Source organism: Girardinichthys multiradiatus, chromosome 10 (assembly GCF_021462225.1).
Source record: "Girardinichthys multiradiatus isolate DD_20200921_A chromosome 10, DD_fGirMul_XY1, whole genome shotgun sequence".
Taxonomy (NCBI): domain Eukaryota; kingdom Metazoa; phylum Chordata; class Actinopteri; order Cyprinodontiformes; family Goodeidae; genus Girardinichthys; species Girardinichthys multiradiatus.
The window spans coordinates 17,815,620-17,829,186 of NC_061803.1; the positions used below are offsets into that span (position 1 = coordinate 17,815,620).

The following is a 13,567-nucleotide window of genomic DNA, read 5'->3' on the forward strand; positions in this document are numbered from 1 at the left end:
GTGCATCGCAGTTCTCTGTGAAGCATTGTAATGGAAAGAAATTGGGTTAGAATAAAAAGGAGAGAGCTTTGGGATCTTTGAATAAACATAAAAAAAAAAACAAGAAAAAAAATTGATGGAGAGCGAGGCATGTTCACAAATATCTGATTTGTCTAAATTTCCGTGCTCTGCGGCCTGATAAATCCCTGCACCGTGCTGGATGCATGGTAAGCCATCGTCACAGACGTGCCTCAGACAGCTGCTCACAACACCACTGGGAGACGGAGAGTTGAATAAGACTGGAATGCATTCAGACAGTGAATGAGAGATACAGAAGAATAAAATCAACTTCAGGAAGCTTGTAAAGAAAACAAATAACAATTTTATTACTTTTTGAAACCGCACTCTTATCTACCTCTTCCTGCTTCCTTGACACACTTGTAAAGCCATTCAGCATAATTGGCTTACTTTTATTTTCTTCCTGCATCATTTGGCCTTTGTTCCCTAAGGCTCAGGAAACTCTTGGACCAGTTACATCTGCTGAACAAGCTGCGTAACAAAGTTGTGTTTGACCCCCACTACACCGGCACTGATTACAGGCTGAGGGAGAGATGCTCTGCAACGGAGTGTATTAAATTCAACAAGCAAGAGAAAAAAGGACCTCTTGCTTCCAACTAGGACCTCTTGCTTCCAACAAGGACGTCTTGCTTCCAACATGTGACAATCTGAATTTACTGTAGATAATATGGGTAAAAACTTATCTTGGCTGGTACTTTGAAAAGCTATTTAGCTTTTGAATGATCTTTAGGGGAAAATGAAACAAAGAGCAGTGCCATCTAAGGTCCGAATGCGAATGAAACTGTATCATTCAGTAAGCATGCTGATGGTGTGATCCAAATTTATGTTACAAAAAAATTGTTTTACCTCAACTAAAAAGTTGTTTTTTGAGACAAAGAGGTTTTAGAGTAAGGTTTTAGATTATGAATTTAAAAGCTTGGTAAAGACTTTTATTTTGTTTTTTTGCCCAAAACATTTTATTTATGTGTCCTGTCACAGTGTCTCAGGCATATGGTATATATGGACCAGATTGTTGCCTACATGTGCCAGGGCAGTTTTAGTCTACAAAAAATATATCTAAAGATAGAATCCTAATTGCTTGATTAACTTCATCAACTCCGGATTTAACTCAGCATCAGAGTAGGCAGGCCATATTGATGTTATAGTAACCTGTGTTTGTAAGACCTTAAACCATGTGAGTGATTGTAAATTAGTGTGTGTGCTCGTGTGGGTGGCTGGATGAGCATGTGTAGAAAGTTTGTTGAGTGGGTGTGTGTTGGTACGCATTTGTCACTTGGAAGTATACATTTGTAAGTGTGGCAAGAACAGCAGAAGGCCTGCAATCCACAGCACCTAATAGCAACAAAGGGCAGGTTAACCCAGCTCTGGAAGGCATCAGCAGTCCCAGACAGCCTGACATGAGGCACCACACAAGTCAGGCCAGCACAGAAGTAGGTCAGCAGCAAGACCCCAGGTCAAAGTGGCACAGAGCAAGATGCAGGGCACTGAGTCCCCCCCTACTGTCTACCCAGACATACCCAAAATCCTCAACCCGCCCTTCCAGCCTCAGACATTATTCTATTTTTTCACAAACAGTAAATGTTTCAAAAATAACAAACTCTGTTTTAGAGAATCTGGAATCAGTGTAGCAAAATTCAGTCCAAGTTTCAATTGTCCATAAACACTCCTTATCAAAATCTTAAAACCCAGGATGAACTTACATGCATTTACTTTGTGCTTTTGGACCAGGTTGTAAGTGAAGCTTCAAAATACAAAGTAGAAAACAAAAGCAAAAAACCAAACAAGCTGAATTTAATTGCATTTTTAAATAGTTGAAAATCCTCTCTTAAAGCTGACATCAATTTTCTGTATTTCATTCACACTGATTCCCTTGATGGCAATGGTAAAATGTCATGATTTTCATTTGTTTGTATTTTGATTACTTCTGAGTTCTTTATTATTGCTATTATGATCTTTCTCTGTGTTCATTATGTTAGTAAGGTGTTTCCATATTAGTTTATTCCTTTGTGTTTAGTTTCTTAGTTAATTCTTCAAACCCCAAAAGCATGACACAAAAAGGCCTATTGTCTTTGAAAGTGGCAGCATTGTTGAGCTGCTCAAGCAAGACATCTCAAAATGATCCATCCCTGTTGAGGGTGGAGGCAGGTGAACATTTTAAACTTTTTAGAAGATCCTGTAAGGGTTGGGTCAAAACTGTTAATTGGTGGACCCATACGAATTTCACTTCCGCTAAGTTGGAAAATCCGACAGAATCTCTGTGAAGACAGTTACATCACCTAAATTAAGACTTTGCTGGTGCTGACAGCAGCCCATAACCATAAAACAGCATCTGCTAGAAAAGGTTTTAAAAAGACAAAAAAAAACGTCTACTCTTAGGCCACAGATTTGTCAATTTGGACTTTGTAAGGGAGCACCAAATGTGGGACATTTTAAAGTGGAAGAAGGTTTTTTTCCCTGATGAGAAAAAATTTAATCATACGGTCCTGATAGCTTCCAACGTTACTAAGGGAGATGCCACTGGAGATAGGATCATATCTATGCAGTCATCACTGGGTCTTTCAGCAAAACAACACTGCAATTCACTTTACCTTTCTGACTTTCTCCAAGAGAATATTATCCCTCTTTGGGACCATTTTACATGTTCCAAATCATAACACAATTACATGCAGTTAATTTCAAACACAATTTGAATTCAGTTGAAGAACATATAACGAAAAGTTATATTTCTGAAGATACAATTGGATTGCTTCAACCCATCACTTTGATTCAGCATTCAGCTACAGGAGTTTACAAATGAGCATCTAAAGGAGCTCCAGGCAAGAATGAGTATTCAAATAGCTTGACCTTTATGTGTTTAGGGAATCTGGATACTTATCTATTCACTGTTAAAGAATCTGAAATCTTCTTCTTCGTAGTTTAACTTTATAATACAGGCACATAGTCAATAGACGCAGGGAACAAAGGATTCATCTAAGCTATGCCTACCAACACTAATGTATATTTATATAGCTTTTATTTAAGATACAGCTTAAGAAGTTGGGCCTGGATTGCGTTCCTATCTTAGAATGTCCCTGAGAAGTCACCAGGGATTCATTCAGTGCTTTGGAGACTTCCTATGTTTCCTTCATCCCCGAAGAGATCCATAATTCATACGTGTGTGTCCAGGATGTCACCGCTCCAGCGAGCTGGCATAAAATATTTACTGCAGATCATGAGCAGCAGCCATTGAAGTTTGCTTACCGCTTTAGAAAGAGTATTTAGAGTCTCAGCATGTGAAGCGAATCCTAAATGAGCTTAGTCGTCAGGGTCACTTCTGACATATTTGGGAATCAACAGGTCTGAAGATGGATCTTAGACTGTAAAGGCTGACATCACAGGTAGTTGGTGTGTTGTGTTTAAGGTTATAGTATTTCTGTACAAGCTGCATTGATCATACAGTACAGACCAAAAGTTTGGACACACCTTCTCATTCAAAGAGTTGTCTTTATTTTCATGACTATGAACATTGGAGCTTCACACTGAAGGCATCAAAACTATGAATTAACACATGTGGAATTATATACTGAACAAAAAATTGTGAAACAACTGAAAATATGTCTCATATTCGAGGTTCTTCAAAGTAGCCACCTTTTGCTTTGATTACTGCTCTGCACACTCTTGGCATTCTGTTGATGAGCTTCAAGAGGTGGCCTGCTAAAATGGTTTTCCAACAGTCTTGAAGGAGTGCCCAGAGATGCTTAGCACTTATTGGCCCTTTTGCCTTCACTCTGCGGTCCAGCTCACCCCAAACCATCTCGATTGGGTTCAGGTCCGGTGACTGTGGAGGCCAGGTCTTCTGGCGCAGCACCCCATCACTCTCCTTCTTGGTCAAATAGCCCTTACACAGCCTGGAGGTGTGTTTGGGGTCATTGTCTTGTTGAAAAATAAATGATGGTCCAACTAAACGCAAACCGGATGGAATAGCATGCTGCTGCAAGATGCTGCGGTAGCCATGCTGGTTCAGTATGCCTTCAGTTTTGAATAAATCCCCAACAGTTTCGCCAGCTAAGCTCCCCCACACCATCACACCTCCTCCTCCATGCTTCACGGTGGGAACCAGGCATATAGGGTCCATCCGTTCACCTCTTCTGCGCCGCACAAAGACAAGGTGGTTGGAACCAAAGATCTCAAACTTGTACTCATCAGACCAAAGCACATATTTCCATTGGTCTAATGTCCATTCCTTGTGTTCTTTGGCCCAAACAAGTCTCTTCTGCTTGTTGCCTGTCCTCAGCAGTGGTTTCCTAGCAGCTATTTTACCATGAAGGCCTGATTCACACAGTCTCCTTTTAACAGTTGTTCTGTCTGCTACTAGAACTCTGTGTGGCATTGACCTGTTCTCTAATCTGAGCTGCTGTTAACCTGCGATTTCTGAGGCCGGTGACTCGGATGAACTTATCGTCCGCAGCAGAGGTGACTCTTGGTCTTCCTTTCCTGGGGCGGTCCTCATGTGAGCCAGTTTCTTTGTAGCACTTGATGGTTTTTGCGACTGCACTTGGGGACACTTTCAAAGTTTTCCCAATTGTTCGGACTGACTGACTGACCTTCATTTCTTAAAGTAATTATGGCCACTCGTTTTTCTTTACTTAGCTGATTTTTTCTTGCCATAATACAAATTCTAATAGTCTATTCAGTAGGACTATCAGCTTTGTACTGTATCCACCTCCTGTACAACACAACTGATGGTCCCAACCCCATTTATAAAGCTTGAAATCCCACTTATTAAACCTGACAGGGCACACTTGTGAAGTGAAAACCATTTCAGGTGACTTTCTCTTGAAGCTCATCAACAGAATGCCAAGAGTGTGTGGAGCAGTAATCAAGCAAAAGGTGGCTACTTTGAAGAACCTAGAATATAAGACATATTTTCAGTTGCTTCAAACTTTTTTGTTCAGTATATAATTCCACGTGTTAATTCATAGTTTTGATGCCTTCAGTGTGAAGCTACAATATTCATAGTCATCAAAATAAAGACAACTCTTTGAATGAGAAGGTGTGTCCAAACTTTTGGTCTGTACTGTATGTGTTCTGTTATGTTTGCTCTATCAGGCAGAGCTGGTATTGTAGAGTGGTAAACCGGACCTCATCAGCCAGTTTTTTTTTGTTCAAGAAATATCAAGAACCATCAAAAATTAGGAAAAGCAAGAACACCACTACAAGCATGAGATCAAATAATTTTTGTTGTTGTTATTCATTGCTGTGATTACAGTTATTCCATAATAGGTCCTTGAGCTATTATCAGTACTTGATAATAGCTCAAGGAACTTTACAGACACCTGCATATGTGCAGAACATATAGATTTTTCTCTCCTTTTTAAACAATTCTATAAAAATGAGAATACTTCCAAGCTGAAAGATTTATTGCTCCATAATTGCCAGAAATGTGATTATTTCAATGCTATAAGAAATTATCTTAATATCTGCAATGTAAGAAATACCAAATGTTAACTAAGTATTCAACACATCAATAAATGTATGTTTAATATTGCCATTGGCATGAAATTCACTCTAGATGTTGGTAACAAACCAAATAATTCAGATTGCTCTATAAATTAAATAATGTGTAATACATATACATAAAAGAAATAAATACCTTAAGACATCTCCTCTATGGAGAAACTAGTTACATGCATTGCTCGGTGCAATTTCTTATCATTTTTCTCACCCAAATTGTCTTCAAATCTTCCAGGTTCTGTGCAGTCTGATCTTTAGTTCTTTCCATAGATTTTCAGTTGGATACCAGTCAGGTGACCGACTGGGCCATATTGTCTTACTTAGAAATCCACTTTCATTTCACCTCTAGATTCTTACCAAGCATGTCCTGATGCATTTCGCCATTTATCCTTCCTGTCTGTTCCTGCTGGTACCATATGCTCTAAGACAACCCACACCGCGATGTTTCCACCCACAAACTATTATTTTACACTTTTGACTGATGTACAGAACCATTCTTCCTCTAAACATGGTGAGTGCAATAACATTCAAAGAGTTCACCACTGGCCTCAATTAACAAGACTATATTCTCCTAGTATTTCACTGGCTTGACAAAATCTTCTGCAGCAAACCTTAAACAACTCCAGCATGCTTTTTCTTTAGCCATGGAGTATTGCACAGTAAGGGACTGATTTTCAAAGATCCCAAATAGCAGGTGCTAATTTGCGAGTACTATAAATAAATTACACGTGCAATAAGTGGTGGTGTTGCGCAATTTTCAGGTTGCGCGTGCAAAGGATAACAGGTGCAAAGCAGATGCAGACCGCCCTAATTAAATGAGGAAATTGCTTGTGCTACTGGCTGGAACAAGAGGAAAAGCAAACAGATCCTCTGCTGTGTTGCTAGAAATATGCAGGGATTATTATGCTGCTGATTTTTTCCTTATGTTTGATTTAGCTTTGCTTTTCTGGACTGTTATGGTTAGTTAACCTTTGTTGTGCTACTCATAGCAGGTTCGTCACCTGCCCTGACGAGATTATTTATCTTATCTTGCTTGACATAACTTACAACAAATTGGCAAATCATTAACAATATAAAAGACATATCTGTCTGTTAATTGATTTGTCTCCCTTTAACTTTTAATTATTTTCGGAGACTCACCGGGTCCTTTAGATTTTTTGAGAGTATACTGTATGTTTGAAAAGTTTGGAGTTTATCATAAACAGCCACAATTTTTAAGCCTGAACATAATATTAGTAACATAAAAATAGATTGTTGTAGGAGTTGGCAATCTGTATGTTATAGCTTTGCTAATTTTAAAACATAGTGTCACTAAACTGTCCTACAAAAAAGTTAATTTGAACATTTATGTACCATTTATGGTTTCTGACTTTTATTTTGTGAATCGACGGTATATAAAATACATGTTTATTTGGATTTACAATAGAAAGGATGTTCACTTAATATGACAATGTTTTCCCTTTGGATGTACTTCAATTTTCACAAACTTTTTACATTTTGACTTCATGTTTGTTTAATAAACATTGAGGTGGCTGTATATGGAGAGCCGTTTCATTCAAAGTTAAATAAATAAATAAATACTTCTATTGATAAATTATTAATAAATATTCTATGAAATAAATAAATACCCCCATGAAATACAATTAAATAATTATGTTAAAAGACATTTTTATCTTGTTTTATTTAATTAATTTAAAGATTTATTTAATTTACTTAAAGATTTATTTAAGTTACTTAAAGATTTATTAATTTATTTTATAATGCAGTTTTATTTTGTGACACTTTTATTTTGTAAAGCTACGTTACGTATTTCAGTGAGCTTTACTTTTTAACCCAATTTTTCCTTTTAAGCTCTTTTTATTTCATGTTCTTATATTCAAATGAGGGGGCGGGGTTTTATCTGTGGGGCGGCGCTGGGACAGCAGGGCTGAGCTCAATTCATGGCTGTGGCCGGCAGAAGCATGCTGCTGCCTGTCAGAAGACGGCATGCCGGAGGGAGCCAGGGGATTCTGCGAGGATGCCAGAAGGCGTAATAGCCTGCCACGGCGGTTGCCGCTGTTTTTGTGGAAGCTGTTTGTGCAATAAGTCTTCGTCATCCTTTCAGCACGTCATACACACACATAGTGCTATTTATTTTCCATCTCAAGTAAATATAGCCACCATGTTATGGGTCTAATGCCGTTTATTAAATAAAAACCATTAAAGACATCATCATTTAAAAGTAACAGGCTATAACAATAATGACTTCCGTTTGCCGATAATCAGCATTGGCTTTCACAAAAACAGCAGCGGCCACTGTGGCAGCATGTTAAAGGCTTTTACAGCCGGTTTGGTACCCCATGGCACCCTGTGGCAGCCTTGTGGCCAAGGACTTCCATAGAGTGCCAGCGTGTTTTTAAGCATTTATTTATAATTTTCTGTGAGTGACAATTCAGAATATCCGCTAAAGACATCATCATTTAAAAGTAACAGCCTATAACTAATGACGTCCCGTTTGCCGATAATCAGCATTGGTTTCCACAAAAACAGCAGCAACCGCCATGGCAGGTTTTTACGGCCGGTCTGGCACCAGGGGAGCCAGGGGCACTGGCAGCACTGGTGGCACTGGCAGCAGCAGCTCTGGCATGGTGTCTTCTAGCAGGCAGCAGCATGCTTCTGCCGGCCACAGCCACAAATTCAGCTTGGCCCTGCTGTCTCAGCACCTCCCAGCAGATAAAACTCCGCCACCACATTTGAATATAAGAACATGCAATAAAAAGAGCTTAAAATGAAAAACGGGGTTAAAAAGTAAGTCACTGAAATACATAAAGTAGCTTTACAAAATAAAAGTGTCACAAAATAAAACTGCATTCTGAAATAAATAAATACATGTTTAAGTAAATTAAATAAATCTTGAAATGAATTAAATAAAATAAGATAACATTTTCTTTTAACATATTCATTTTGTTTTATTTCATGGAATATTTATCAATAATTTATCAATAGCAGTATTTATGAATTTATTTAATTTAGAATGAAATAGCTCTCCATAGCTGTAAGTGTATTGTGTGGGCTTTGAACATCTCCTGATAAGTTTTGATTGCAGAGGGAAGGGGCCTAACTGAAAGATCTGCATCCTGTTCTATGTTTAGAAACTCCATGTTACACTATTAAACATGAAGTCTGAGAGCAGAGTGCTGTGTTGGGCATAAATGGAACAATCAGATCTCATAAGACATATGAGCATATAAATGAGTTATGCTTATGAATGCTTATGAATGGCGTTGTATGCATGAAGAAAAATTTTTAATTTTATTTGTAATTTAACAAAGAGCCAATGAAGAGACACTATTTATTTTTAAGAAATGTGATTTCTCCTTTTAATGGTCAATACTTTGGATTAGAGAAGAGATGACAAAGCATTAAAATGCTCAGATATCACATATAAATTCTTGTAAAAATATTATTTTTTAAAGAATTTCTGTTGAAAGCTTCAGTTGATTATGGTTCTTGTCCATGTTTGGACAAGTTGACTTTAATGAAATATACCACAGTTTGACCTTAATTTAAACCAATTTAACCTTTACTTAAAATATATTGTTCATTGGAGACACTTACAGTAGACTATAAATACGAGTACAAGAATGGCAAGGTTAAATTTATCCACCACTTGCTCTCCAGTGCTGTCAATAAACATGACAGTGAAACAGGAACCATTTTTTCATGCTGTTATTTTAAAAACAATCGCTTTGGTCTTAAAGCTCATGGATGTCATCATTACCAGCCTTTCCTGCAGTGCTTTGGATTGTATTTTCAGCTATTAATTTTTCTTGGTGGCAGTTTGAAAACAGCTATAGAAACACATTGCATTCTTTGATGAAAGTGGTAATCATCTGTGGTTAACATATCCTTTTTCCAACAGAATACAAGGGTTTATGTGCCATGACACTTCAGTACAGTTGGACCCCTAATTATCATATTCATGTTATTCATTTTCTCAAAATCTATCTGGTTTAAGAATTTGGTCAGCATTGGTTATATGTTAGTGTCAGTGATTTGTGACACAGTGAACAGAAGCAAAATGTAAGGCAGGACTGACTGAACAGTAGATACATAAAAAGGAGAGAGGAGAAAAAGAGAAGAAATACGTCAGGAGGTGGGCACCTAGCTGAAACGTGGTATCATGCTGTGCTGAACAAGTTCAGATAATAAAACAGTATTGATTGCTAACATGGTCAGGGGACTAGAACATTAGGGGGCAGGAAGAAGGATTTCATCTTTACTGGCGGCTATGTTCATAGAGTCAAAAGGAGTGCTTGAAAAACAAACTAGTTGTTAGGATCTATAAGACATAGATATAAGCATTGCTGAAAAATGAATAAGTGTTTATTTATTTAGACTTCATCTTTCAGCACCCGGTTGAGAGGATGTTATTGTCTCCAAAAGTGGCTAGCTGCCAAGATCCAGGTCGCAGGAAGAAGCGAAGTACAAACATCCAATTAATTGCTCTGGCTTATTATGCAAGGACATCATATTTGAGTAAGGAGAGGATGTCGATATTTCTCCTATGCCCGTTCAGCACTTACACATTGTTTACACATTGTAAATCAATCAACTTAACGCTGCTTAAACAGAGTAATTAAATGGTAAAATGTTTGATGTTCCTTTCAGCAGTGGGATCAACTGTGGACCCAATAAACTATAAACATATTTAGCCTTAATTTGACAATGGAGGCTCTGAAGATGCCAACTGCAGATTATTTTGAATAAACTTTTCTTGGAACTCGGATCTTTGCTGTGCTTAACTTTAACAATGCAGCTTTTATTTTGTATGCACTGAATCCACATTGTTTTGTCCCTTTTTCAGCGCAATTACTTTGGACAACACTTTGGTTATCTTGTCTTCGGTGGCACCAGATGCCGGGCGCTACTATGTGCAAGCGGTAAATGACATAAATGGAGAGAACAAGACCAGCCAACCTATCACCCTGACAGTTGAGAGTAAGTAACACTGATATACATACTTTAATTTGATGCATTGTGCACCAAATAGGAATGATGTGGATGAAGTGGGGTTGTATGAAGTAGTTATGAGCAATTGCTTTCTTTGCTAGAGTAGACAAAAGAATTATGAGAGGCAGTCAAGCTAACATCTTACCAAGGAGCCAATTTAAGAGGGATTTCCCCCCCATGAGAAACATGTAAAATAAAGTAAAATGTGAAATGTTTTATATAACCAGTTGTGAGTGTGTTGTGTTTGTGGTTCTTTATTGTTGTTGGAAAGATTGTCAATTACACAATAATTACATTTTACTGTTTGTAATAATTATCCAGTCAGGATTTTTTAAGTGAAGATAACACTTATATCTTTTATCTCTTTTTAGCCTAATTCATGTTTAACAACATGAATTAGGCTAAAAAGTCACATTTTATATTCCATTTTAGTTAAAAGTCTGGCCTTACTGAAACAAATACCTCCATATATAGTATCAGACATACTTCTAATGAGCTCAGTCTTTGTGATTAGGTTTTGCTTACTTGCATTTAAGAATGTAAGATACTGTCACAAAGTTACATCAATGCTAAACACACAAAGTAAACACGGTTATTAAAGGCTTTTAAATTGCCAAGTAGTTAAAATTCTGCAACATTCTCAGCTTCCACAACAAATAAATTCAAGATATAAAAATCAAACCCAGTCAGCCGGTCTGAGCGGAGTAGAGAGAAATGAAAGAGAAAATCTAACAGACAGCATCATATGACATGGTAGACTGGAGTTCATTATGAAAGTGAATGAGAAGGGTGAGGGTAAGATAATACAGCTGACAACATGTGGGAGCCGAAATAGCCCGTGGCTCATGTTGAGAATAGTGGCAGAGTTGATTATACAAAGCTAGAACACACACATGCAAAACCACACACAACCCGGACTGTATGACAAAGTAAGCGGGTGGTGGGGGCTTTGCAGCTGTGATGGAAACGTGCCATGTATTAGCTTGAGCATTTCCCATGCGGTCCACATATGTACACATTAACATGTACAGGCTGCTGGACGAGCTTGTGAGTTCTTGCAGTTTACAACACAGGTACTTGTTTCTATCAGCATCTGAAGTGTCTGAATTCATATTTCATTGGTCAAGGATTTTGCAAAGATACTTCTAGTTTTGTTAGAATATTCCTCGCTTTCCTGCTGCTTTAGCACCTTTCAGATTACCCTTTCAATAAGCAATGTACATTTTCTTTTTGCCTCACAATTCTCTGAAAGGTGCTGACACAGTTTGACAGATTAAAGTTGAAGCACCAATATTATAACTTCTAATCCCCCTCAGAAGATAGCCACAGACCAGTAATGACTATGAGCTGTAAGGGCAGGATTTTATTGCGGAATGAGTGTGATGTAGTGATACGATATAGAGAAAAATCAGCAGCAGCTTGTTGCGTAGTGTAGAGGGATCAGAGTCACTTTGTGTCCCTCCAGTCTAAGTTTAATTTGGAAATACCGTACCAATTTATTTAAAAGTTAGAAATCAAGAGTGACCAAAGTGCTTTGCAACACGGATTTACCAATACATAAAAAGTGCAGGCCAAAAGTTAAATCCTACAAAAGCACAGAAAAAAGAGGAAAATAATTATTTAATTTGGTCACACTGAGTGTCTCATACTGCCTGATGTGCATTGGAATAGTATTCCACAGTTTTGGAGCTCCAGCAATAACAGCTCTATCACCTTGTTTACTGATCTGGGTAATTGTGGGGGTAAATATTGATGCAGCAATTCAGACAGATAAAAAGGGTCAACAATATTCAGGAACTTAAAAACCAATACATTTTATGGATGTATATGGAAGTACAGCCAGTAATGAGAGACAATATTGGTGCAATGTATTGTTTAATTGTGCTAGTTAAAAATCAAGCAATGGCATTTTGCATCAGCTGTAAGCATAAGTATTTTTTTTTACAAAACAAAGGTATGCAATTAACTTTAATACAGATCTTGTCCTTATCTGGTCATTTTGGTGTATGCCAAGGTTTTGTTTTGGGGCCTCTGCTGTTTTTATCGCTTCCCCTTGGGTACATCCTGTCAACCTTTAAAGACATCTCCTGTCACTGCTATACAGTTGTACATCTTGTTTGACCCAACTGAAATATCTAAACTCCACAGTTTAGTATCTAGACTTTGTTACACAAACAAAATTAAAATAATTATCATTGCATCAGAAAAATGCATGTCTGGGATAAAGGAGACACTTGAACATCTTGGTTCCAATGCCAAGGTTCCTTTGCTAGGAAACGTTTGATTCTGGTTTTACTTTGGATGCACATGTCAAATCTCTGGTTTGTTCCTGTTTTTATCATCTGGGATATTATTGCCAAAGCATGGAAATACTAATTCATGCTTTTGTTTTATCATGATTGGATTATTGCAATGCAATACACACATGTCTCAGCATCCCTAGAATGGTTGCGAGTTGTTCAAAATACTGCTGCCAGGCTTTTGACAAAATCCTTAAGGTATTCACTTGACTCCAATCTTAAAGCAACTACACTGGCTTCTGGTTTATATTAGAGTGCTATTTAAGATTATTTTACTGAGTTGGAGAGCTCTTCATTTGGAGGCACCAGGTTGCACCAGGTTATATCAGAGGGCTTCTGGATAAATATGTCCCTTGCAGGTCTCTGATGTCCTTTGACCAGGGCATTCTGATGATGCACTATACTAAATTGAGAACAAAAGGAGACAGAACCTTCTGTTCAGTGGCTCATACATTCTGGAACTTCCTTCTTTTGCACTTGAGATCTGTGTGATCTTTTTAAAAAGGCAGTAAAAAACATACTGTATCTTTTTAAATATGCTTTCTATTCATTTCTCTTGCGGGTTTTTTTATGCATCTATGGCTCTTGTATAGCACTGTGATTTTACTAAACTTCCTAAAGTAGGGAAAAACTCTGGACTATATAGACCGCCAAAGGTAGATGATATTCCACCCGAATGCAGCACATCATGTTGACTCTGCACACACCCCCTCTGTGGCCCAAGT

At 37.8% G+C, this 13,567-nt stretch overlaps 1 protein-coding gene across 1 annotated transcript in view; it reads left to right on the forward strand.

Moving 5' to 3' along the window:
- sdk2b (sidekick cell adhesion molecule 2b) overlaps positions 1 to 13,567 on the forward strand; it is a 543,702-nt gene that overhangs the window by 426,383 nt on the left and 103,752 nt on the right. Inside the window, exon 5 of the mRNA XM_047377275.1 lies at positions 10,397 to 10,530. Within this exon, the coding sequence (XP_047233231.1) occupies positions 10,397 to 10,530 (134 nt within the window). The remainder of the gene's footprint in view (positions 1 to 10,396; positions 10,531 to 13,567) is intronic.